At 64.1% G+C, this 21,508-nt stretch overlaps 3 protein-coding genes and 2 long non-coding RNA genes across 9 annotated transcripts in view; 3 read left to right on the plus strand and 2 right to left on the minus strand.

Moving 5' to 3' along the window:
* LOC108516789 (uncharacterized) overlaps positions 1-4,810 on the plus strand; it is a 10,063-nt gene extending 5,253 nt beyond the window's left edge. The window contains exons 1-3 of one of the 2 annotated variants that reach the window (XR_001881930.1): positions 3,379-3,525; positions 3,660-3,765; positions 4,726-4,810. This is a non-coding gene — a long non-coding RNA (uncharacterized LOC108516789). Of the gene's footprint in view, positions 1-3,378; positions 3,526-3,579; positions 3,766-4,725 lie in introns of those variants that run through there. The other variant, XR_001881931.1, reaches the window with a different exon arrangement.
* LOC108516790 (uncharacterized) lies at positions 4,531-7,257 on the minus strand. The gene is made up of 2 exons (XR_001881932.1): positions 7,165-7,257; positions 4,531-5,505 (listed from the first exon to the last, which is right to left on the minus strand). It is a non-coding gene; the product is annotated as an uncharacterized LOC108516790 (long non-coding RNA).
* LOC108516788 (uncharacterized) lies at positions 5,675-9,638 on the plus strand. Of its 2 annotated transcripts, none has more exons than XM_017854417.1 (6): positions 5,675-6,245; positions 6,471-6,601; positions 7,201-7,317; positions 7,422-7,489; positions 7,815-7,912; positions 8,001-9,638. In XM_017854417.1, exons 2-6 carry the CDS (start codon positions 6,528-6,530, stop codon positions 8,490-8,492), a joined length of 849 nt encoding a protein of 282 aa, XP_017709906.1. In that variant the 5' UTR covers positions 5,675-6,245; positions 6,471-6,527; the 3' UTR covers positions 8,493-9,638. The 2 variants fall into 2 exon arrangements, with proteins under 2 accessions (XP_017709906.1, XP_017709904.1); XM_017854415.1 differs by having other exon boundaries at positions 5,675-5,818; positions 6,092-6,245; positions 7,201-7,489.
* A 102-nt stretch (positions 9,639-9,740) lies between these two features.
* RNF223 (ring finger protein 223) lies at positions 9,741-21,438 on the minus strand. 3 transcript variants are annotated; one of them, XM_017854421.1, is made up of 6 exons: positions 20,798-21,438; positions 19,474-19,499; positions 19,346-19,376; positions 15,803-17,987; positions 12,319-12,724; positions 9,741-10,883 (listed from the first exon to the last, which is right to left on the minus strand). In XM_017854421.1, exon 6 carries the CDS (start codon positions 10,872-10,874, stop codon positions 10,128-10,130), a length of 747 nt encoding a protein of 248 aa, XP_017709910.1. In that variant the 5' UTR covers positions 10,875-10,883; positions 12,319-12,724; positions 15,803-17,987; positions 19,346-19,376; positions 19,474-19,499; positions 20,798-21,438; the 3' UTR covers positions 9,741-10,127. The 3 variants fall into 3 exon arrangements, with proteins under 3 accessions (XP_017709910.1, XP_017709909.1, XP_017709908.1); XM_017854420.1 differs by having other exon boundaries at positions 15,534-17,987; XM_017854419.1 differs by having other exon boundaries at positions 15,198-17,987.
* On the plus strand, positions 13,034-14,243 carry LOC108516791 (uncharacterized). Its single transcript, XM_017854418.1, has 2 exons — positions 13,034-13,377; positions 13,649-14,243. Exons 1-2 carry the CDS (start codon positions 13,043-13,045, stop codon positions 14,241-14,243), a joined length of 930 nt encoding a protein of 309 aa, XP_017709907.1. The 5' UTR covers positions 13,034-13,042.
* Positions 21,439-21,508: the final 70 nt, after the last annotated feature.

The raw sequence follows: 21,508 nt of genomic DNA on the forward strand, positions 1-21,508 counted from the left end.
GCTTCCCTTGCCCCCCTTCCCTCCGTTCCCCACTTCTGTCCCTGTCTCCCTCCCCTTCCCTCCCTCCCTCCCCGCTTCCCTCCATCCCTTCCTTCCCTCCACCCCTTCCCTCCCTCCCTCCCTCAGTCACTCACTCTTTTTTGCTGACATTCTGGTCTCTGGGGCTGCCACCTGAGTACAATGTAGTCCTGAGCTCTGGAGTCCTGTGCCTCGAAGTAAGGAGCAGTTGTGATCTCAGACGTGGGCTCCAGGGTAGCCCTGACCTCGTGGGAGGCTGTGGACGAGGAGGGTCCTGGGAACAGGGTGGCTGTTCACCAGGAACGGGCAGGGCTGCAGCCTTAACCTCCCCTCCAGGTGCTGGCAGCACCAGCCTCTGCCTGCGTGGGGCCCCGAGGTTTGCAGAGCCAAGGTCCAGCTCCTCAGTGACACCCCCCAAGCTTCCTGACCTGCCCTGCCTGAGACACAGAGTGAGGCTCCCTGGGGCCGCACAGGCATCCGCCGGCCTCTTGCCCACCTCCCTGTGCACCCACCCCATCCCTCTACTGAGTGTCTCAGTTCCAGTGTTACGGACCCGGGACACTGCAGTGCAGGGAACAGTGACCATAAGCTGGGCGGGCAGGCAGCTCCTTCCCTCAGCTCTGGAGGCTGGAAGTCCGAGATCCTGGCTGTGGAGGTTGGGGGGGTGGAGTGGACGGAGCTGCTGAGAGCCTCGGGGGCGTGTGGAGAAGGAGGGAGCCCCAGTGGCCCCAGGCCTTGCCACCTGGGGGAGAATTCCAGCCCGTCCATGTCCCTGGGACCCCACAGCCCCTGGCCAGTGACCATTCCTGGCTTTGAGCACAGTGGCCTCAAGCCACCATCGTGGGTGTTACCATGGAAACAATGAGGGAGGTTTGTGTGGGGCCAGACTCCTCCTCTGGGCACTGACCTGCTCTCCCCACTCCAGGTGGTTCCACCCTGAGGTCAGCGGGGTGGAGGCGGAGCAGCTGTTCCTATCCAGGGGTCAGTGTGGGAACTTCCTTGCCAGGCCCAGCGAGAGCAGCCCCGGGGCTTCATGGTGTCCATCAGGGCATGGACAGGCTCTGGTTGAAGGCCTCGTGGAGTCTGGACGTCCTCAGCTGGAGGCCTGGGGCAATTCACACCTGGGTCCTCCTGCAGGGCCGGTGGGCAGCTTCCTGGACACAAGGCTTTGGTGCAGGGGGCCGATGCGCTGGGAAGGTTGTGAGAGTTGGACGGGGTGCTGGGCGGCCTCTGGGCAGGAAGGAACTATTTAGTGAGGCCTTTGGGGAGGCCTCATTGAGTCAGGGGCTCAGCAGGACCCTTTCCTGCCCTGTGTGGGGCCAGGGGACAGGCAGGGCTTCCGGGGCTGTGACTGTGTTGCCAGAGCCTGGGGGTGCAGCTCCAGTGCCTGCTGGGCTGCCAGCACCCTACGTCGGAGTGGTGAGCCCTGGCCCAGCATCCATGTGTCTGTCAGCACGCATGTGTGTGTTCGTGTGTTCATGTTTGTGTGTGTGTTCATATGTGTGCGTATGTTCGGGTGCACACACGTGTGCGTGCATGTGCACGTGTGCATGTTCATGTGTGTCATGTGTGTTCGTGTGTGGTCATGTGTTCGTGTGTTCATATGTGTGCGTATGTTCGGGTGCATACACGTGTGTGTGTGCATATTCATGTGTGTTCGTGTGTGATCATGTGTTCGTGTGTTCATGTGTGTGCGTGTGTTTGGCTACGCATGTGTTTGTGTGTTGTGTTCATGTGTGTGCGTGTCGTGTGTGTTCTCATGTGTGTTCATGTGTTCGTGTGTTCATGTGTGTGCGTGTGTGTTTAGGTACGTGTGTGTTTATTTGTGTGTGTGAGTGTGTGTGTGAGTGTGCGTGTGTGTGTGCATGTGCATCCTGAGGGACGGCGTCTGCTAAGCACTGGTTCAGGGCACGGCTGCAGCAAAGCAGAGGGTGCAGGGTCCTGCACCTGCCTCCCCCAGGCCTCCTTCCTTCAGGTCTCAGGCACTCGAGTCCAGGGTGACTCAGGGGAGCCAGTGCCTGCCCTGGCCCCATCCCTGCCCTCCTGGCTGTTGCCCTGGGCTGAGGCGGTTCCTCCAGCCTTGGTTTCCCCACTGCAGGGGCCTGTATCCATAGGGAAGGAGGCCTGGTCTGGGGAGGCCGCCCGGCCCCTCCTTGCTGAGGACCAGGCTGCCACCTGGTGGCCGCCCACCCCTGCAGCGCCCGCCTGCCTCCTGCAGGCTCCTGGGTGGGCAAGGGCCAGAAAGGTGGGCAGAGCAGCTCTGGGGCCTGGGTGGGGGCGCTGCCTGGACCCCCGAGGTCTGCGTATGTCTCACTGAGCCTTCTGCCCCATCTGTGTGGGTCTCTCCCCCTCACCTGGCCAGGTCATGGCCTCCAGGCTCACTTGTGCTCCCCTATGCCTGGGCCAGGTAGTACCACGAGAGCTTGTCTGGCAAGGAGGCTGAGAAACTGCTGCTGCAGAAGGGACGTCCGGGCAGCTTCCTGGTGCACGAGAGTCACAGCAATCCTGGGGACTTCCCGCTGTCAGCGCTGACGCAGGGGTGGGACAAGGTGCAGGGCGTGGGCTGCCAGCCACGGGTCACCCCCATCTTGATTCGCTTCCAGGTGGGAGGTGGCGGTGGGCTGGGGCGGCCTCTGGGAAGGGCGNCATGTGTGTGCGTGTGTTTGGCTACGCATGTGTTTGTGTGTTGTGTTCATGTGTGTGCGTGTCGTGTGTGTTCTCATGTGTGTTCATGTGTTCGTGTGTTCATGTGTGTGCGTGTGTGTTTAGGTACGTGTGTGTTTATTTGTGTGTGTGAGTGTGTGTGTGAGTGTGCGTGTGTGTGTGCATGTGCATCCTGAGGGACGGCGTCTGCTAAGCACTGGTTCAGGGCACGGCTGCAGCAAAGCAGAGGGTGCAGGGTCCTGCACCTGCCTCCCCAGGCCTCCTTCCTTCAGGTCTCAGGCACTCGAGTCCAGGGTGACTCAGGGGAGCCAGTGCCTGCCCTGGCCCCATCCCTGCCCTCCTGGCTGTTGCCCTGGGCTGAGGCGGTTCCTCCAGCCTTGGTTTCCCCACTGCAGGGGCCTGTATCCATAGGGAAGGAGGCCTGGTCTGGGGAGGCCGCCCGGCCCCTCCTTGCTGAGGACCAGGCTGCCACCTGGTGGCCGCCCACCCCTGCAGCGCCCGCCTGCCTCCTGCAGGCTCCTGGGTGGGCAAGGGCCAGAAAGGTGGGCAGAGCAGCTCTGGGGCCTGGGTGGGGCGCTGCCTGGACCCCGAGGTCTGCGTATGTCTCACTGAGCCTTCTGCCCCATCTGTGTGGGTCTCTCCCCTCACCTGGCCAGGTCATGGCCTCCAGGCTCACTTGTGCTCCCCTATGCCTGGGCCAGGTAGTACCACGAGAGCTTGTCTGGCAAGGAGGCTGAGAAACTGCTGCTGCAGAAGGGACGTCCGGGCAGCTTCCTGGTGCACGAGAGTCACAGCAATCCTGGGGACTTCCCGCTGTCAGCGCTGACGCAGGGGTGGGACAAGGTGCAGGGCGTGGGCTGCCAGCCACGGGTCACCCCCATCTTGATTCGCTTCCAGGTGGGAGGTGGCGGTGGGCTGGGGCGGCCTCTGGGAAGGGCGGGCGGCCTTGGCCAGGCCCCTCACCGCCGCCCCCACAGCCAGATGAGAAGTACGATGTGGGAGACAGGGAGCACTTTGGTATCCTCGGAGACCCGGTGGAGCCCGGCGATGGAGAAGGCAGGGGCTGTCGTGCACCTCAAGCAGGTAGGCCTCTCCACAGGCACCAGAGCCGAGGGCACAGCCTCACCCAGGAAGGCAGCTGGGGGTCCACTGGGGTCAGGGACGACCCCCGACCAGGGGAGCCCGCAGGCACCTGAATGGCCACAGGAAGGAGAGCCTGCAAACCCCTCTGTGTGTCCTCCTGGCACATGGCGACCTCCATGACCCGATGAGGGTGCAGGACCTGGCGAGGGTGGCCACGTGCAGGGGCACGGGGCCTGGGGCAGGGTGACCAGATGCAGGGGTGTGGGGCTGGGCCAGGGTGGCCAGGTGCAGGGGTGTGGGGCCCGGGGCAGGGTGGCCAGGTTGGGGGGGGGCCCGGGGCAGCTGCCCTCGGTGGGGGGGTGTGGTGGGGTCTGCAGGGTCTTGGGGGGCTGTGGTGGAGTCTGTGGGGCCCTGGAGTGTTGTGGTGGGGTCTGCGGGGCCCTGGGTCCCCCTGATCTTAGACGCAGGCCTCTCCCTGGCAGCCCCTCAAGGCCACAAGGATCAGTGCTCGGAGCCTGGAGGGCTGTGTGCAGGAGCTTAGCAGGGCCACCGATGCCAGCAGGAAGGCGAGGCAGGGCTTCTGGGTGGAGTTTGAGGTGCGTCCTGACCTCTGCGACCCTCAGACTTTGTCCCCTGGGGCTGGGGCAAGAGCCCGATGGGAGCACAGGGTCCGGGACTGTAGGGTCCAGCCCTACGGGGCTTAGCGGGTGTTCTCCCCATGTGCGGAGACGAGAAATTGTAATAAATAAAGACACAAGACAGCGATAAAGAGAAAGCAGCTGGGCCCAGGGGACCACTACCATCAAGACACGGAGACCGGTAGTGGCCCCGAACGGCTGGGGGCGCTGATATTTAATGGATACAAGACAAGGGGGCAGGGTAAGGAGGGTGAATCTTCTAAGTGATTGACAAGGTGAAGCAAGTCACGTGATCACAGGACAGGGGGCCCTTCCCTTTTAGGTATCAGAAGCAGAGAGAGCGAGCGAAGGCAGCATACATCAGTGTTTTCTTCTCTGCACTTACAAGAAAGATCAAAGACTTTAAGACTTCCACTATTTCTTCTACCGCCATCTACTACGAACTCCAAAGAGGAACCAGGAGTACGGGAGGAGCATGAACGTGGACAAGGAGCGTGACCGTTGAAGCACAGCACCACAGGGAGGGGTTTCGGCCTCCGGATGACTGCGGGCAGGCCTGGATCATATCCAGCCTCCCACAAGAAGCTGGTGGAGCAGAGCGTTCCCTGACTCCTCCAAGCAAAGGAGACTCCCTTTCGCGGTCTGCTAAGTAACAGGTGCCTTCCCAGATACTGGCGTTACCACTTGACCAAGGAGCCCTTATGCGGGCGTGACAGAGGCTCACCTCTTGCCTTCTAGGTCACTTCTCACAATGTCCCTTCAGCACCTGACCCTACACCCACCGGTTATTCCTCGGTTATATTAGTAATGCAACAAGGAGTAATATTAAAAGCTAACGATTAATAATGTTTATAATAATGATTGCTAATTGCCCATGATCATCTCTATATCTAATTTGTATTATGACTATTCTAACTATTTTCTTTATTATACTGAAACAGTTTGTGCCTTCAGTCTCTTGCCTCCGCACCTGGGTGCTCTTCTGTCCACACGGGACAAGGTGGGGTTGGCCATCTAGGGCTCTGGGAAGGATCCAGGGCTGTGAACTGAAGGCTCCATCACCTCCAGATGCTGCAGCAGCAGGAATGCTGGTTCCTGTACCCTGGAAAGGAGGGGCAGAGGGTAGAGAACAAGCCCAAGAATCACTGTGAGGGCGGAGGCCAGGGCGTCACCCATCGGGCCTGGGGATGGTGGGGGGCAGGCCAAGCATCTGCCACCACTGACCTGAGGCTTCCCCCCCACACCCTGGACCCTCCATCTCTGCTCACCACCAGGTCTGCAGGCAAAGAGGCAGGGTTGGGCCCACGAGCTCTGCCCTGGAGAACTGAGTGGCACCTCCCTTCCCAGTTGACACCACCTGAGTCATCCTGCTCGACGACGAGGATGACAGTGGGCCTGGAGCCGACTACATCAGGGTGGGTGTGTGCGGGAGGTGGGGCCTGGGCCCATTGCTCCTGGGGGGCCCAGGAAGAACCAGGGTCCCCAGGGGAGGGGTGGGCAGCAGGCCCCAAGGGGTCCTCAGAGAGGCTGGATGTGCATAGGTCCTCAGCCCCTTGCTGGCCTGGAGTGAGGAGTGTGTTTGAGCCGCCAGAGCTCCTTTGCTTAGTATTTGCATAATATTTGCATAGCATTTGCATGGACTTGTTTGTCCTCTAGAAACAGCAGCAGTTGGCCTCATCCCCTTTCAGACTGACCCTGAAGAGGAGCCAGGCCATGGCGGGGGCAGGGTGTACATCGCCACGCAGGGCTGTCTGCAGGCCATGGTGGGTGCTTTCTGGGACATGGTGACACCAGGAGAACACGCGTGTCATTACCACCAGCAGGGAGGTGGAGCGAGGCCAGGTAGGGGCGCGGTGCCAGCACTCCCAGTGCCCATCCCACCCTGTGCATCTTCAGCTGCCCAAGGCCCTTCCCGACCAGGCCAAGGAGCCTGTGGGACGCTGTGGGAGTGGGGAGGCTCCCACAGAGCCCCGTGGCTGCACGTACACACCTGCATCTCTGCAGGGCGCAGGGGCGGGGTGCTGGGGGGCTGCTGGCAAGGCTGATGCGAACCACTCCCCCCCCCAGAACAAGTGTTTCCGGGACTGGCCAGACCTGCCCACAGCCCAGAGTTCGGCTGTGTGCATGTGGGCATCCTGGGTGAGGGCCAGGCCCAGGGCTACTGCGTGCAGGAGCTGCAGGTGTGGCGGCCGGGCCAGGTGAGCCTGGCAGCAGGGGAGCGTGCCTACCATGGACCTGCACTGGGAGACCCCCCACACCTGCTTGCATCCAACCCCACCGCCTTTGGGGGCTTCCACGCCCCTCAACCCAGGAGGTGCAGTCCAAGCCTGGGCAGGGGTGACTGAGGTGGCCACATTCTCAGCTCCAGGCTGGCGGCCGCTCCTCCCACACACCTCTCAAAACTGCAGCTTTGGTCTCCGTTGCATACCAGCGGCGCCCATTTCTGTCCCGGGCAGATTACCTCCTGCTCCCCCCAGCCCCCGCCCAGTGTGTGTGAGGGGTCCTCCAGGCCGCCATGGAGCCCTCGCATTTGGTTTTTCCTTATAGAATCACTGTCCTCAGCCTGCTTCTCCTCCCCCAGCTTCCTCTTGCCTTCCCCAGGCACCTGAGCCACCTGCGGCCATCTCGGCGCCCCCTTCCCGTTTCCTCCCTCCCCCTGCTCGCCGTGGCCCCCGCAGTCCCTCCACCTGGGCACTCCCGGCAAACCCAGCTGTGCCTCAGCCTTGTCCTCCCCCCGCCCCTCCCACCCGGGGGTTCGCACTCATCGCCTGCTCCTCCCGGAGGAGCCACCGCACAGGGCGCGGCACTTCCAGTACTTCGGCTGGCCGGACTACGGCGTCCTCGGCTTCCGGGACGAGATGAACCGGGCCCAGAGCAGCGAGCCGGGGGTCGGGCCCATGGTGGTGCCCTTCAGGTGCGGCGGGGCGGGGCCACGCGGGACGATGCGGGCGGAGCCATCGGGTGGCGCGGGGCGCCCCCGCCCCCCCTCTCATCGAAGGCCGCCTGGTTTGTCCTCAGCGCGGGCATCGGACGCAACGGCACCATCATCGTGATTGACATTCTGGCGGACGTCATCCGCAGGCGGGGTGAGCCCCTCCTCCCTGGGTGCCTCCCCCCTGCCCGCCTATAGCCCCACCCCTCAGGACGACCCCACCCCTGCCGGCAAGCCCCGCCCCTCATCCGTAGCCCCTCCCTAAGCGCGCGTGTTCCCGGGGCTGGACTGCGAGATCGACGTCCCTATCCAGCTGGTTCGGCGGCAGCGCTCGGGGATGGTGCAGAGGGAGGCTCAGTACAAGTTCGTGCACCTGGCGCTGCAGCGGTACATCCAGGGCGGGCGACTGCGCCTGCGCGAGCCGGCGGGGGCGGGGCCTTGCGGGCGTCGCCATGGTGACCGGCGGCCCCTCCCCACAGCTCGAGCCGCCCCAGGAGCGCGAGAACCAAAAAGTGGACACCGCCCCCCGCGAATCGGCTTGCAGCCCCCGGCCCGCGTCTCCCCGGGCGCCCGCAGTGTGAGTGGAGAGCCAGGGCCGGGCCGGGGTCCTCCGGGAGGGACTGGGACGTGCGGGGCGCCGGGCTGAGCCGCTGCTCCGCGCGCAGGACCCCGCAGCCCTGGACACGAACCTGCAGAGCCGCGGGTGTTTGAGGAGCCCGCGTGGGGCCGGAGCCGCGGGCCGGGACTGTGTCCGGGACGGAGCCACAAGCTGCCCTCAACTCAGGGAGGCCCAGAGGCAGCAGAGGGAGCGGCAGGCGGCGAAGCCCACCCGTGACCACGTGTGCGCCACCAGCTCAGCCACTCAGTGCGGGTCTGAGCGGCCAGGACACCAGGCTGCCCTCACCGCAGCTCCGGTCTGCTGGCCCTGCCTGCTCCTGTGGTCTGGGATGTGGCCCCATCAGTCACAAGGTGGATGTTTGTGGAGTGAGGTGGGTGTGACATATTCATGTGACCACCCGTGCAGCGTCACGCGCCTGGCCCTCCCGATGACAAGGGTGTGGGCCTGCGTGGGCATGACTGCGTGTGTGACACAGAGTGATGTCGCTGTGACCTGTGGCTGCACTCCCCACATCACCGGCTTTGCGGCCTTCCCGTGAAGTGCTGTGTTCTCCCTTCTGTGTCTTTGTTGGGACCTGGGGCAAGGGTGGGTGTGGTGCCCACAGCCGCAGTCAGCTTCTGTGGGGCCTTCCTGAACCCTCCCCATCCTGGATCAGAGGCCCAGCTGGTTGAAGCAGGAAGTACCTGGGCTCTGGGGTCAGGGATGAGAAGGCTGAGGAGGCCTGCATGAGCTGGAACTGGCCTGGGCCCTCCTGGCCGTGCCTGCCTGGTGGTGCAGGATTCCTGGGGCTGATGACAGACGGGGTAGGGCTGGGGTTGGCAAGCCTCCTGCCCAGCCTTCACGAAGCTGCACTCTGCCTCTGCCCTAGCCAGGCTGGCTCTGGAGTTGCCGGAGGGTCTGTGGATCTGCTGGCTGCACGCTGGCTGTTACCTTTGCTTCTGGGTTCCCACAGGGGTCATGGGTTCTGTGGCTCTCCAGTCAGGGACCCTAGCAGGGCCATGGGGCATGAATTCCTGGAGGTGTGGCCTAGTATGGCCACAGTGGGGATGGGGAAGAGAAAGGCCCCTTTGTCAGCCACTGGGCTCTGAGCCAAGCTGAAGCCCTCCCCTGGTCAGGCCCCAAGCATCCCGGGGAGCCTCACACTGGTGAGTCTCCAGCCAACTCCAGAAACCCCCAGCCTGTCCGTAGCCAGAGGGACTGGGAGTTGGACCCCCTGGAACCTTGGGCCCACCTGTCCCAGTCTGCTGGGAGTCTAATCCTGTCAGGGTATCATCTGGGTTGAGGCTGCAGCAGGGGAACCCAAGGTGAGGCTCTCTTACCAAAGATGGATACAAATAATTTATTTTAAAATGTACAAGGGCAGCTGGAAGTTTCTGTGGTCACCTCGCACTGGGGGGCTGCCCTGCCTCCACTCTCTCCCCACAGTCAGAGGGCAAGACTAGCACCCCCACCCAATGGTGGGGCCAGCCCTGAGGGGGACACATCGGCATGAGTCGAAGCATGGCAAGGCTCCTTCCTTCTTGGCAAGGGGCTTCCCTGGCAGGCAATTCACACTGTGTGAGTGGCAGGAGCGCTGACCAGCTTCTCTCCTGGGCGCTTCCTGTAGGAGCCTGGTTTTTTGTTTTGTTTTTTGTTTTTTTCAATTTGAGACAGGGTCCCGCTGTTTCACCCAGGCTGGATGCAGTGGTGCAATCTTGGCTCACTACAACCTCCACCTCCTGGGTTCAAGCAATTCTCCTGCTTCAGCCTCCCGAGTAGCTAAGAGACGCCCGCCACAATGCCCAGCTAATTTTTGTATTTTTAGTAGAGATGGGGTTTCACCACGTTGGCCAGGCTGGTGTCGAACTCCCAACCTCAAGTGATCCTCCCTCCTCAGCCTCCCAAAGTGCTGGGATGACAGGCATGAACCTCCGCGCCCGGTGAACCTGTGGTTCCCGGAGGCTTTGGGGACCCTCTTGTCCACCCCATCAGCACCCAGCCTGGAGAGTGGGGGTGGACAAGCTAAATGGAGCCTGGGCTTGGCGGGGCCCAGAAGGAGTCTTCAGAGATGCCAGGCTCCTTTTGCATCCTTGGGGATCGACTTCCAGTGGCTGCTTTGCCCTTGAGCCCCCCAGTGGGGGACCCACCCATGGAGCTGGGTGAGGGCAGCTGACCTGTGCAAAGGCTGGTGGCCCTAGTTGTCAGTCAGAGGCCCGAGGGGGGAGGTGACTGTGGTGGTGGCCGGGGGCCGGGGGGGCAGCGGCAGGCAGCGCAGGTTCCCAGTCTTGAGCGCGCACTGCACCGGCCAGAGTGCCACGCAGAAGAGCACCAGCAGCAGGGCAGAGACCAGTGCCATGCGCCTCCAGTCCCTGCAGCGCATCCAGCAGCGGGCCAGGCAGCCCCGGCGGGGGGCAGGGTCCTGGGCCGGTGCGGGTGGCTCGGCAGGCTTGCTCAAACCCACGTCCACACATACAAAGCTGGGCTTGTGGCCAGGTGTGGTGGGCAGTGGTTGGCAGCACAGCTTGGTGCCCTCCAGCCACACGGGCTCCTCGCGCCGCAAATGCGCTGGCATCCGGGCCTGCAACTGGCGGCTGGTGCGCAGTGCGGGGGCTCCGGCAGGTGGCACGGTCGTGGGCTGCCTGCAGAAGGGGCAAGGTACAGCCTCACCGCCGGGGCGGCCCACAGGCTGAGCAGCCGCCAGCCGGGCCAGGCACTCCAGGCAGAAGACGTGGGTGCAGGAGAGCTCCTTGGGCATCTTGAAGATGTTGTCATAGCCTGAGAAGCAGATGGAGCACTCCAGGGGGGAGGCCACCTTCTCCGAGCCAGGGGTGCCAGGGGACCTGGGGCTGCCAGCTGAGCTGGGGGACCTGGGCATCGAGGCTGTGGAGCTGCTCCGGCGATGGGGGGGCACGGCCGAGTGCCACACCTGCTGGCCTGACATGTCTTGGAGCTGTGGGACAGGGACCATGCTGAGCAACCACAGGCTGTCCCTTTCTGGTGGTCTTTTACCTCCCCCTCCCCTCTCTTGCCCCGGAGATCCCAGGGAAGGGCTCTGTTCCCTGTGCGCCACTCCAGAAAGTTCCTCCGGTGCCCCGGAGGTCATTCTGCCCCACGTGCAATCCTGCCCTCTCCGCCCCATCACACTGCTGCACCGGGGTGAGCCTCCCACAGGACCCCAGGCCTGCTCCGGGGACGCAGGCCGTGTGCACGGGGGTCTCGCGGACTGCTCAGCGGACACCTCCTGTCGGCCCTGCCTCACCTGGTTGGCTGACAATATTCTGCCTGGGCAGAAATAATGGTGAGGATGACAATAGCCACAGTGGTCACTGTTTATGTCAGGGCTCTGCAAGGCTGGGCCCATGTCAGGGGACTCACACAACGCCAGTGTGGAAAAGGCTGCCCAAAGCATGGGTGACTCAGCCAGGGCCACCCCAAGGGAGCCAGCAGGCCGTGGACCCTGGAGGATACGACTCTCAGGCAGGCCAGGGACTCCAAGTCAAGTGAAGTGAGTTTGAATTCGGATCCCAGGATGGGTGCCTGGCTTGGGCGGTGCAGGCCCGATTTGCAGGCAGCTATGTGAGGGTGGGGTGTGGGGGTCTCTGGGTCTGGGGACCGGGCTGAGCCCCGGGGGCTTTGGGACGACAGGGAGGGCCCAGGCAGGGGCAGGGGCAGGGGTCAGTGCCTGAGGAAGGTGAGTGTCAGGCACAAGCTGGGGCCTGCAGGGCCAGCTTGTCTGGCTGCCGAGGGTCTGATGTGCACGGCGGAGGACTGGGACTTGGATAAGCCCAGCCATTCCCTCTGGGCCCACTGCCTGATGGTCAGGTGACGGTCAGGGCACCCTCAGCCGCCCACTGAGTGGCTGTTTCTTCTCCCTGACCCACTCCCACTTCATGGCAGGGGCCCTGGGGGACGGACACTGGGGGACGCTGCTCTGCCCCTGGGCGTGGCTCAGGTGGGCATCTCAGCTGACCTGGGACCCTGCTCCACCTCCCGCCCCTCCCCTGCACCCAGGATCCCCTGCAGGGGTCCCAGCTGGAGGGAAGTGGGCAAGGGTGAGAGTGAGCCTCAAGGGCCTGGTTGTGCGTCCCCTTGGGGCCCAGGAGGATGCCCCAGAAGTGACTCCTGGCACTGCCCTGGCCCGCCCCTGACTTGCCAGTGAGTCCCAGACAGGCTGGCGGGATGACACAGGTCACTGTGACCACCTGAGTCACGCACCGTCACGGTGAGGCCGTGAGTGCCCCAGGCACCGGGACCTAGGGACTGTGCTCTGTGGCCTGTGCACCCCACAGAACCGGTTCCTTGGCACCAGGCCCCACCCCTCCACGATGGTGCCCCACCCTGAGCCTGTGCAGGTGAGGGGTGAACTCAGGCTGAGCTGGCCTTACCTGGTGGCCGGGGGTCAGCGGGTCCTGGGCATGGTCCTCCTCGCTGGCCACAGTTGGGCTCCAAGGCCCTGGGCTGCCCCTGCCCTGGCAGAGTTTGCTTCCTCTTCTCCGGGCCCGGCCCGGCCTGTGCTTCACCTGGCAGGTATCCCTCCCGGGGCTGGCCACCAGTAGCTGTCCCGGTGGCACTGGTCTGGCAGGTGTGGCTTCTGCTCCGTCCAAGACAGGTGGGGACACAGGGACTGTGGCGCCCTCGCCCGCGCAGAGCTCTGGTCTGAGGCAGGTGTGAGTTGCCGGGTGTGGGCGCCCGAGCAGGTCTATTTATACCCTATGGGTCGTGCTGGCCCAGGGTGTGGCCCCAAGCCTCAGGGATTGGCTGGCTTCATCCTCTCCTTGGCAGGCCAGGCAGCTGGAGGGCAGGGAGTGGGGTGAGGGTCGGAGCCAGGTGGGGGTCAGCACATTTGCTGCTGTCTGGTGGGTCTGGGCTGGGGAGTGTGCTTGGACAAAGCCCTGTCTCCCTATAGCCCCAGGAGGCTGGAGCAACCGGGAAGCTGCTCCGCTGGGTTCCAGGTCCCTGTGGCCCCTGAGCTCCTGGGTGGGCTCCCAGCAAGGGCCCTCCCCTGAGCCCCCCACAACCTATGCCCAGCCTGCCCCTGCCCTTTGCTCATGGCTGCCTGACCTCACAGCCCATTCCTGCCACTTCACACATACGTGGCTGTTCTCACACATGGGCTATGTGTCCACACGCTGTCACACACATAGCCCTCGTGTCCACACAACTCATCCCGTGTCCACACGCTCTCACAGTGTCTACTTACACATGCCATGTCCACATGCTCTCACACTCATGCCATGTCCAGACGCTCACACATGCCATGTCCACACTCTCTCACACACGTCCACACGCTCCCCCACATGTGCCGTGTCCGCATGCTCTCACGCATCTACATGCTCACAGTTGCCATGTCCACACTCACACACGTGCCATGTCCACACACGCTCACACATGTGCCATGTCCAGACCTTCACACATGCTGTGTCCACACGCTCACACACGTCCACATGCTATCATACGTGCCATGTCCACTCACACGCCATGTCCACATGCTCTCACACTCATGCCATGTCCAGACGCTCACACATGCCATGTCCACGCTCTCACACACACGTCCACACGCTCCCCCACATGTGCCATGTCCGCATGCTCTCACACATCTACATGCTCACAGTTGCCATGTCCACACTCACACACGTGCCATGTCCACACACGCTCACACATGTGCCATGTCCAGACCTTCACACATGCTGTGTCCACACGCTCACACACGTCCACATGCTATCATACGTGCCGTGTCCACACGCTCTCACATACGTGCCATGTCCACTCACACGCCATGTCCACACGCTGTCACACTTGTGCCGTGTCCAGACGCTTACATGCTGTCTACACGTTCTCACACATGTGCTGTCCACACTCATATGCCATGTCCACACACTCTCACATGCCGTGTCCACATGTTCTCACATGCCATGTCCACACATTCACACACACATGTCGTGTCCACATGCCCCAGCAGACTACAGAACTGGTCTGTGCAAAGACCAGGGCTGAAGCTGATGAGAGCCTGGGGGCTGGGATGGAGGGTGTGAGAGGCCCAGAGGAGCAGCCAGTGGCATGGGCTGCCCCCACCCCCCTGCACACTCTGCTGCTTGCCCAAGGGCCTGGTATAGAGCTGCACCCCCAGGCTGTCCAGCTGCTGGCTCCCCACCTCACTGAGGCGTCTCTCCCCCAGCCCAGTGGACCTCATGCAAGGGCAGGTCTGACTGGGTGCTATAGCCCCATCCCCGCCGTGAGGCCTAGGCTGGACCTGAGCTGGGACCCCACACATCAGCCTGGGGGGTGTCACACTGGGTGGGGCAGGGAGTGAGGTGCCCACCCTAGTGGGAGAGCTGGCCAGGCCACCCCACAGGCTGCCCTCAGGCAACTCCCCTGCAGGCGCCCGCTGACCCCTCAGTGGGGACCCAGAGGCTCCCCCAGTGCTGCCATGAGCATCCTGGAGCCCAAGGGATGCTGGGAAGCGGGAATCAGGTCTGCAGAGGCCAGGCAATGCCCCATGGAGGAGGAGGATGGGGCTTGGGCTCAGGGAAAGGCAGGACCCCTGCCAGTTCCATGAGGACTCTCAGTGGGGGGCTGGGGGGCTCAGCAGGGGGTTGGAGCTTAGACAGGGAGGGGTGGATGCTCGGAGAGTGGGGCGAGGGCTGGGGATTCAGGGAGGGGCTGGGGGTTCAGAGAGGGAGGGGTGGATGCTCAGAGTTGGGGAGGGATGGGAGCTCTGTGAGGGGGTCCAGGGTGGTGGAGGCTATGGGGACTCCGTGTGGGGAGCCACTGCGAGGCCCAGCCCAGAAAGCGCTCGCTGGAGGCTCCTGCTTCCTGAGGGCCGTGACTCGGGTCACATGCTGCCTCCAGGAAGTGCCCAGCCCCCTGCAGCTCTGGGAACGTCCTTCCGACAGCTCCTGGGAATATCTGGGCACTGAGGTCACTCTGGGCTCCCGGCTGACACTCTTGCTGGTGGCGAAGGTGAGGGAAGGCCAGAGGAATGTGTGGTCTCGGGGCCAGGCCAGGCCTCCCTGTGTAGGAGAGGAGCCAGCAGCTCCACTTCTCCCAGCTCAGACCAGGCCGGGGTCGGGGTGCTGGGCTCTCGGGGGGCTCGGGATGGCCGCAGAACAGCTTGGCTGGCCATGTCCAGGGCATAGGGTGGGCCCGCCTGGTCCCCTCCATCGCAGCCGGTGGGCAGGCAGCTGGGTGAGCCTGTGGGCGTGTGTGTGATCACACATGCGCATGCTTGAGACGTGCACGTTGGCGTGAGCGCCTGACCCCTTACCTCCTTCACTTTCCGTCTCCTCAACGCCCTCTCAGGGACTCCTTCCCCTCCAGGCCCCTGGATTACAGGTCAGACCCAGCACTGCCAGGCCTTGGGACGCGGCGTGGCCGGTGTGGGGAGGGGCCTTCCGGGCGTGGGCTGCTCTGGGGCCCCCCCAGCCTTGCCCCACCCCACCCCATGCTGGGCCATTGGCTCAAATTCAGCAGCTCTGTTGGTTCTGGGGCTGGACTTCTTTCCCAGGGGCCCACATGTGCAGAGGGGAGGCCGGTGTCGGAAGTAGGGCTCTGGGACGTGCTGGGGCCAACCCTAGGCCCAGCCAGTACGTCCCTCCCATACCTAGTGAGGAGGGTGCGTCCCTCGCTGCCACAGGTCCTGGCTGCCTGCGTGCTGCCCACCAGGGGCCAATCACAAGTGCGCAGGTGGGGGACGCGGGGAGCCAGCTGAGGGGGATATATGGAGGTGGCAGGAGGACCCTGGGTTTTTGGTTTGGGCCACTGGGTGGGAGAGAGGAAGAGGACCCAGAATTGAGAGAGATGGGGCCTGGGGGGCTACTCAGAGGGTGGGCTGGGACGGTGCCTGTGTCTGGCCCGGCCTCCAGAGCCTACCTGGCTGAACCTGCCGTCCGTGCCTGTTTCCGATGTTATCCTCCAAACCAGACGCCCAGCCTGGTGCAAATGCAGGAGTGGAGTTTCCAGTGGGGCGTGGACTCCTTCCCTCCACCCCCACCTCCGTCCCTGTCTCCTTCCCTCCACCCCACTCCTCTCGGTCCCGTTCCTTCCCTTCACCCCACCCTCGGTCAGGTGGGGCTGCCGGTGCTGGGCTCAGAGTAGCCTTGGGCTGTCCAGTCCCTCCCTTTCTCCCCAGGACCAGGTGACCCTCCCAGCCCCAGGACACTTCCTAGGCCAGGGCCCAGGGCAGAGCCGATGCTCCCCCAGGCGCTCCCTGGCTGCAAACCTCAGGCTAGGGGTTTTCAGGGACGGGGAGGCAGGTGTCTAAAGACACAGCCCTCCAGGCAGTGGACATTTCTGCCTGGATGGAGGGCACGGTTACGAGCAGGGGCAGCGCTCCGGCGTCCTGATGCCCAGGCCCTCTGCCCCTCAAGGCCTGTCCTGCCCCATCTCAGCCCTCTCTGGCCAGGCCCATCACCGTCAGCAAACACGCCCCCACTGCTGGCCCCTCCAAGGAGCCACCCACTGTTGCCCCCCTAATGGCCCATGGCAGCCCTCCTGGGGCCCGTGTCTACAGCCCCATACAGCCCGGCCGGCCAATGGAAACGCACACCCACACTCTGTCCCACCTCAAGTCCAAGCTGGGGGTCGGGGGCCGCAGGTCCCACCTGCACAGGTTGTATTCAGGGAATGGGTCTGTGGCAGAACATGTGCGGGGTGGGGGATGGGGGCACCCTGTGCGCGTAGCTCTCAGGGCTCCAACCAGGCAGCAGGTGGGGGCTCAACTCTCCTCCGCCCCCGTCCCGCCTCCTTGCCCCCAGCACACGGTGGTAGAGTGCGTGGGGCCAGCCTGGGGGGGGCTTTGCTTCCCGACTTGCACTTAGAGAACAGAGGATCCTACGGGAAAGGGTAGCTCGGAATGCTGACTTTATAGCAGCACCCAGTGCCCCCACGTTCCCGCTGGCCCAGGTCCCGGGGACCATGGCGACACCCAAAGGGGACTTCACAGAGGAGCGTGGGGGCCCTGAAGGCCAGGCCACCCCTCAGATGGGGACCCGACGCTAGAGCAGACAGTGCCGGTCACCACAGGGCATCTGAGACCCACAGTGGAGCCCGCAGCCTGGCATGCGGGAGGCGGCCACAAAGGCGCCTTTCTCCCAGGAACCCCGGGAGGGACCCTGGGACTCAGTGCCAGGGCAGCCTGGCAGGTCCAGCGAGGCAGTGACTTGTGGGGGTTAGATGTGGGCTGCCCCGCGTGGGCAGGGATCAGCCAGGCCCGGGGCCCCAGGCACGAGGTCCAGGCACAGGGGCCCCAGGGATCCGAGCGGGGCTGCAGAGCTGTGGAGGACTTTCCTGCACAATGAATTTCTGCTTCAGTACAGAAAGAGATCAAGAGGGAGCGATCCTGCAGCCCCGGAAATGGGAGGCTGTGTGCTTGGGGTCTCTGCCACACGGGAGGACAGCCCAGAGGCGCCCCGGTCTCAGGCAGCTGGTTCCCAGGCTGCGTCCTCCCCACTGGCCCGGCATCGGCTGCAAAGGCACGAGGACAAGCCTCACTGTTCTCAGGGGTCTTGGTGCGGTGGTGCTGGAGGAGTCCTGTCCATCGTGGGCTCCGGAGGGCATTGCAGCAGAGCCCCTGGCTTTTCTAGGCAGAGCGGCCCCTGCCCCGTAGATCACACCAGCTTTGGCTGCCAGAGCCAGGCCTGCATCTCGGCTGCAGGTGCTGGGGCCTCACCGTGTTTCCTGGGGGGCCCGGACCCCGCACGGCCTCGATCTGATGCTCTGAGGTCTCACAGATGCCTGCTCCTGGTCCCATAAAGCCGACGGCTGTGGTGGGAAGGAGCCTCAGGCGGCCCGGGACCCCTCGGTGTCTGTCGCCGGGAGACAGAGGGACTCAGAGCCAGGGCTGTGCCCAGGCCTGTCCCAGGCGCTGGGCGATGCCAACCCTTTGTGCCGGGCTCCCGCCAAGGGGTCAGCCTCCGGGTCCCAGCTGCCAAGCTCATGGCGTGGTCTCGGCCTCCAGGTCAGACATTGCTGATACGGGCCTCCGCCGAGGAGAAGGCAGCCGGGTCCATGGCCCTGTCCAGGGGCCGCTCCCGCCTGACGTAGCGTGGCTTCCGTACTGAAATGGGTCAGAGACAGGCAGGGTCAGAGTGGGACCTGGACAGCAGGGACAGTGCAGGCCTCAACCCCTACCGGAGGCTCTCGGGAGCAGGCATGGCACAGGTGCCCGGGGCTGTTTACTCTGACCAGATGGGAACCCAGATGCCCCCTGCCCCTCAGGTGCCCTGAGAGCTCCGGCTCCGGAAAGGGACAGCTTGCTCCTGCCCCGCTGCATCCTCTCATTCACACCCTGGGCCCCGGGGCCTGGACGAGGGCCAGGCTATCCCTGAAGACAAAGATGTGAGTCATAGAACATCATGTACCTCGGGGCGACAAGCAGGCCCTGGCCCCGAGACCTCAAATGTGACCTTATTTAGAAGAGGCTTTGCAAGGGGTTAACGTCAGGGTCTCAGGCGTGGTCGCCCAAGGTTCCTGGGGCAGGCCCTGAATCAATGGCCAGTGCCCACCTGAGAGGGAGGCGGAGAGAGAAGACGCAGAGGCGGGGGAGACACCGTGGGACCAGGGGGCAGAGACGGCCAACGCAGCCACAGACACCTGAGCCAGCAGGGGCTGGGGAGGCAGACAGGGTCCTCCCCGGGGGCCTCGGGAAGCATGTGGCCTTGCCTGCCCCTTGGTTTTGGACTTCTGAACTCTAGGACAGTCAGATTAAAGGTCTGCTGTTGAAGCTGGCAGGCCCGGGGCACTTGGGCACCGTGTGGTCTGCTGGGCCCTTGCAGACACAGCTGCTTTAGGGACGGGGCAGGTCCAGCCTTGATGGAGAACTGTCTGTCCCCTAAGGCACTGTCACCTGCCCCCATGAGAGACCTCTGCACAGGGGGACGGAGGCTGGGTGAGCCCTGCTCATGGCCTTGGAGCTGTGTGGCTGTGGGCCAGTCACTCAGCCTCTCTGTGTCTGTGGCCCCGCCTATAAAATGGGTCCTAACCAGGCTGACCCTTGGGTCCGCCTGACCCAGCGCCACTGAAGCGATGGCTGCTCAGGAGGGCCTGGCGGAGGCTGGCTGCGTCCGTCCTCGGGCGGAGCTGGACTTGAAGGAGGGGCAGGCATTGGGGGTCTGCCCTGTGGTGGGTCCTCCTTTCCTGCAGACCCCACGTCTCAGGAACAGGAAAGGGCATGGAAGTCTTGGGGATCAAAGGGGGCGGACAGGGTGTGTTGGCCAAATCTGGCTGAGATCCGGAGCAGGGGGTGCCAGCCAAATCCGGCCCTGGCCCAGCCTCGTGGGTCTCCTGGGGACCTGGGCAGGGGTGGCTGAGATCCAGAGCCAGGCAAACCCGTTTGTTTGGGGACACACCCACGAGCACCCTGGGTCTGGCTCAGAGATGCGAAACCCCACAGGAGGATGCAACGGCTGCTGTTACCTGAGGACTGTGGCGGGGGGATCATTGCAGCCTTGAAAAGGAGAGAAAGGCAGAGTGAGGACTTGGGATGGCCCGGCACAGGCACACGCGGCCGGGGACACTCAGCCCGGATGACACGGGTTACTTACGGCTTCGCCAGGCTGCAGGGCTGGGGCTGTGGGGAAGAAAGCGGACAGTCATCCTGGATCCGAGGAGCTGCCTCAGCATCAGCCCAGTGCGGAGTCCGCGGAGCAGCAGAGGCCCCCGGGGCTGTGGGGTCAGGCTGGTCTCACCCCACCTCTCCCTGCGGTACCGTCAGCCTGGCCCTCGGCCCTGCCACATTCCTCCAGGGAACTCAGGGGTGCGGGGGCTTCCCTAGCACCCCAGGCGAGTCCCCTCTCCCCAGATCCACTTCCCGCCTCAGCAGAGGGGACAAGGCACCCTCATGAGAAGCGCTTCCCTAGGCTCCAGGGTCCCAGGGGAAGGGCTGCGCTCCCACCCTCCCAGGAGGAGCCGCAGGCATGAGGTGGCTTTGAGCCCCAGGCTTCTGCCGCCATGGTGCCCCCACGGTGGGGGTGCCGTGGCATCGTGGTCAACCTGGCTTCTCCTTGTCCCGTGGCCACCAGGGCTGACCAAGCCCTGAGCCCTGCCCTGCTCCGAGGGTGCCCATAGGCAGAGATGCTGAGCAGGCCGGGGCCTCTCAGTGCCTGGCTGTGCAGCAGCCCCTGGCAGTGCGCTCCTGACTGGAGGCTGAGCCCTGGGACCCCAAGGGAGGTTGAAAGGGGTGGACAGGGGTTTCACGGCAGCGGCGCCAGCGTGGGGGCTGCCCCAGAGACCTGGGAGGCCAGGCCCCAGCTCCGGCTATGACAGTCCTGGCCCAAGTGCCCCCACCGCTCCGGGCTCCGATCTGCGGCTGGACCCATCTGCCTGGCAGGGACCCCCCGGCGAGGCTGGCCTGGGACAATGAGGGCAGGTACCATGGACCCTGCTCAGAACTCGCCCCCACCTGAAGGCACCACAGTCACCACAAGGTCTCTCGGTGGGAGGGGTCAGTGCCCAGGCCTGGGGTGACCATGTGTACAGTATGGTGTAGGCTGGGGTGTGGGCCCTGCACCAGCCTGGCCGGCCCTGACCCCAGGAGAGGGGAGGGAGGGGCCGTGGCTGCCAGAGAAGTCCAGGCAAGTCCAAGCTGCCAAGAGCCACCTGGCCCCACTCCACTCGCCCCTCGTCATGCCCTGACGGCCCTGGGGAGACGCCTCTGCCGGAAGAGGGCTCCAGCGGAGGCTCTGGGCCCGAGGAAGGCCCCTTGGTGCTTCAACCTTCAAATCTACACACAGCCATTTCCGGGAAGTGACGGGTCTTCTCACAACAGGACCCAAAAGCCACGTGGCAGACCCTGGGGCACCCCATCCCCACAGCTGGGTCCCGCCTGCCTGTGTCCTCCCGTGGGGCTCGCGCTGGTCCAGGAGATACCTTTGCTTCTTCTGTAGAAGACCCTGGGGAGTTTACTGGAGCGCTTGAGGTAGAAGAACCCAGCTACGGAGAGGATGAGTCCAGAGCTGATGAAGAAGGTGCCCAGGAAGAGGGAGGCGACCACGCGCGGAGCCCCTGCAGACAGACACCGCTGAGCAGGCAGGAAGGACGGCGGCCCTGGCTCCTTGCCTCCTCGCCTGGCCCCCGGAGCCACCAGCGCACGGCAGACTCGCTGCTCCCTGAACACGCCTGAGTCTCACGGACCGGCTGTGGGTGCCGAGGGCTCTGCACTTGGCCTTGGGTCATCCCTGCAGGCTCAGCCATGCCTGGACATCCGGCTGCAGGGTCTGGGAAAGTTACCACCTGCCCCGGCCTCAGCTTCTCGCAGGAGCTCGGATGTTGGGAGCGTTACAGGATCTGGCCCTGGCCAGGCTCTGCAGAAACGCCTCTCCGATTCCAGGGGCCCCTGAAAGCCAGGGGATTCTCAGCTTTGTTCCTTCCTTGGGAGTCAGCACAGGCCCTGGGGCCCCCACACAGGGCAGAGGCTCAAGCTGGCAGCAGGTGCTCCTGCTCCCCACTCACCTCCACCTGCCTGGGCCAGGACCTCCCCACTCACCTCCACCTGCCTGGGCCAGGACCTCCCCACTCACCTCCACCTGCCTGGGCCAGGACCTCCCCACTCACCTCCACCTGCCTGGGCCAGGACCTCCC

The sequence above is a fragment of the Rhinopithecus bieti genome, unplaced genomic scaffold, assembly GCF_001698545.2.
Source record: "Rhinopithecus bieti isolate Rb0 unplaced genomic scaffold, ASM169854v2 scaffold_39375, whole genome shotgun sequence".
Classification (NCBI taxonomy): domain Eukaryota; kingdom Metazoa; phylum Chordata; class Mammalia; order Primates; family Cercopithecidae; genus Rhinopithecus; species Rhinopithecus bieti.

What these genes read in the sequence shown, in the direction of transcription:
- LOC108516791 (XM_017854418.1), top strand. Translation starts at nt 13,043, where the DNA reads ATGGGCTATGTGTCCACACGCTGTCACACACATAGCCCTCGTGTCCAC. An exon ending in ACACGCTCACACACGTCCAC is followed by an intron (nt 13,378 to 13,648) that starts ATGCTATCATAC and finishes ACACACGTCCAC; the next exon opens with ATGCTATCATACGTGCCGTG.
- LOC108516788 (XM_017854415.1), top strand. Translation starts at nt 6,164, where the DNA reads ATGGTGGGTGCTTTCTGGGACATGGTGACACCAGGAGAACACGCGTGT. An exon ending in AGGTGTGGCGGCCGGGCCAG is followed by an intron (nt 6,602 to 7,200) that starts GTGAGCCTGGCA and finishes GCCACCGCACAG; the next exon opens with GGCGCGGCACTTCCAGTACT. An exon ending in TCTCCCCGGGCGCCCGCAGT is followed by an intron (nt 7,913 to 8,000) that starts GTGAGTGGAGAG and finishes CTCCGCGCGCAG; the next exon opens with GACCCCGCAGCCCTGGACAC.
- RNF223 (XM_017854421.1), bottom strand. Translation starts at nt 10,874, where the DNA reads ATGTCAGGCCAGCAGGTGTGGCACTCGGCCGTGCCCCCCCATCGCCGG.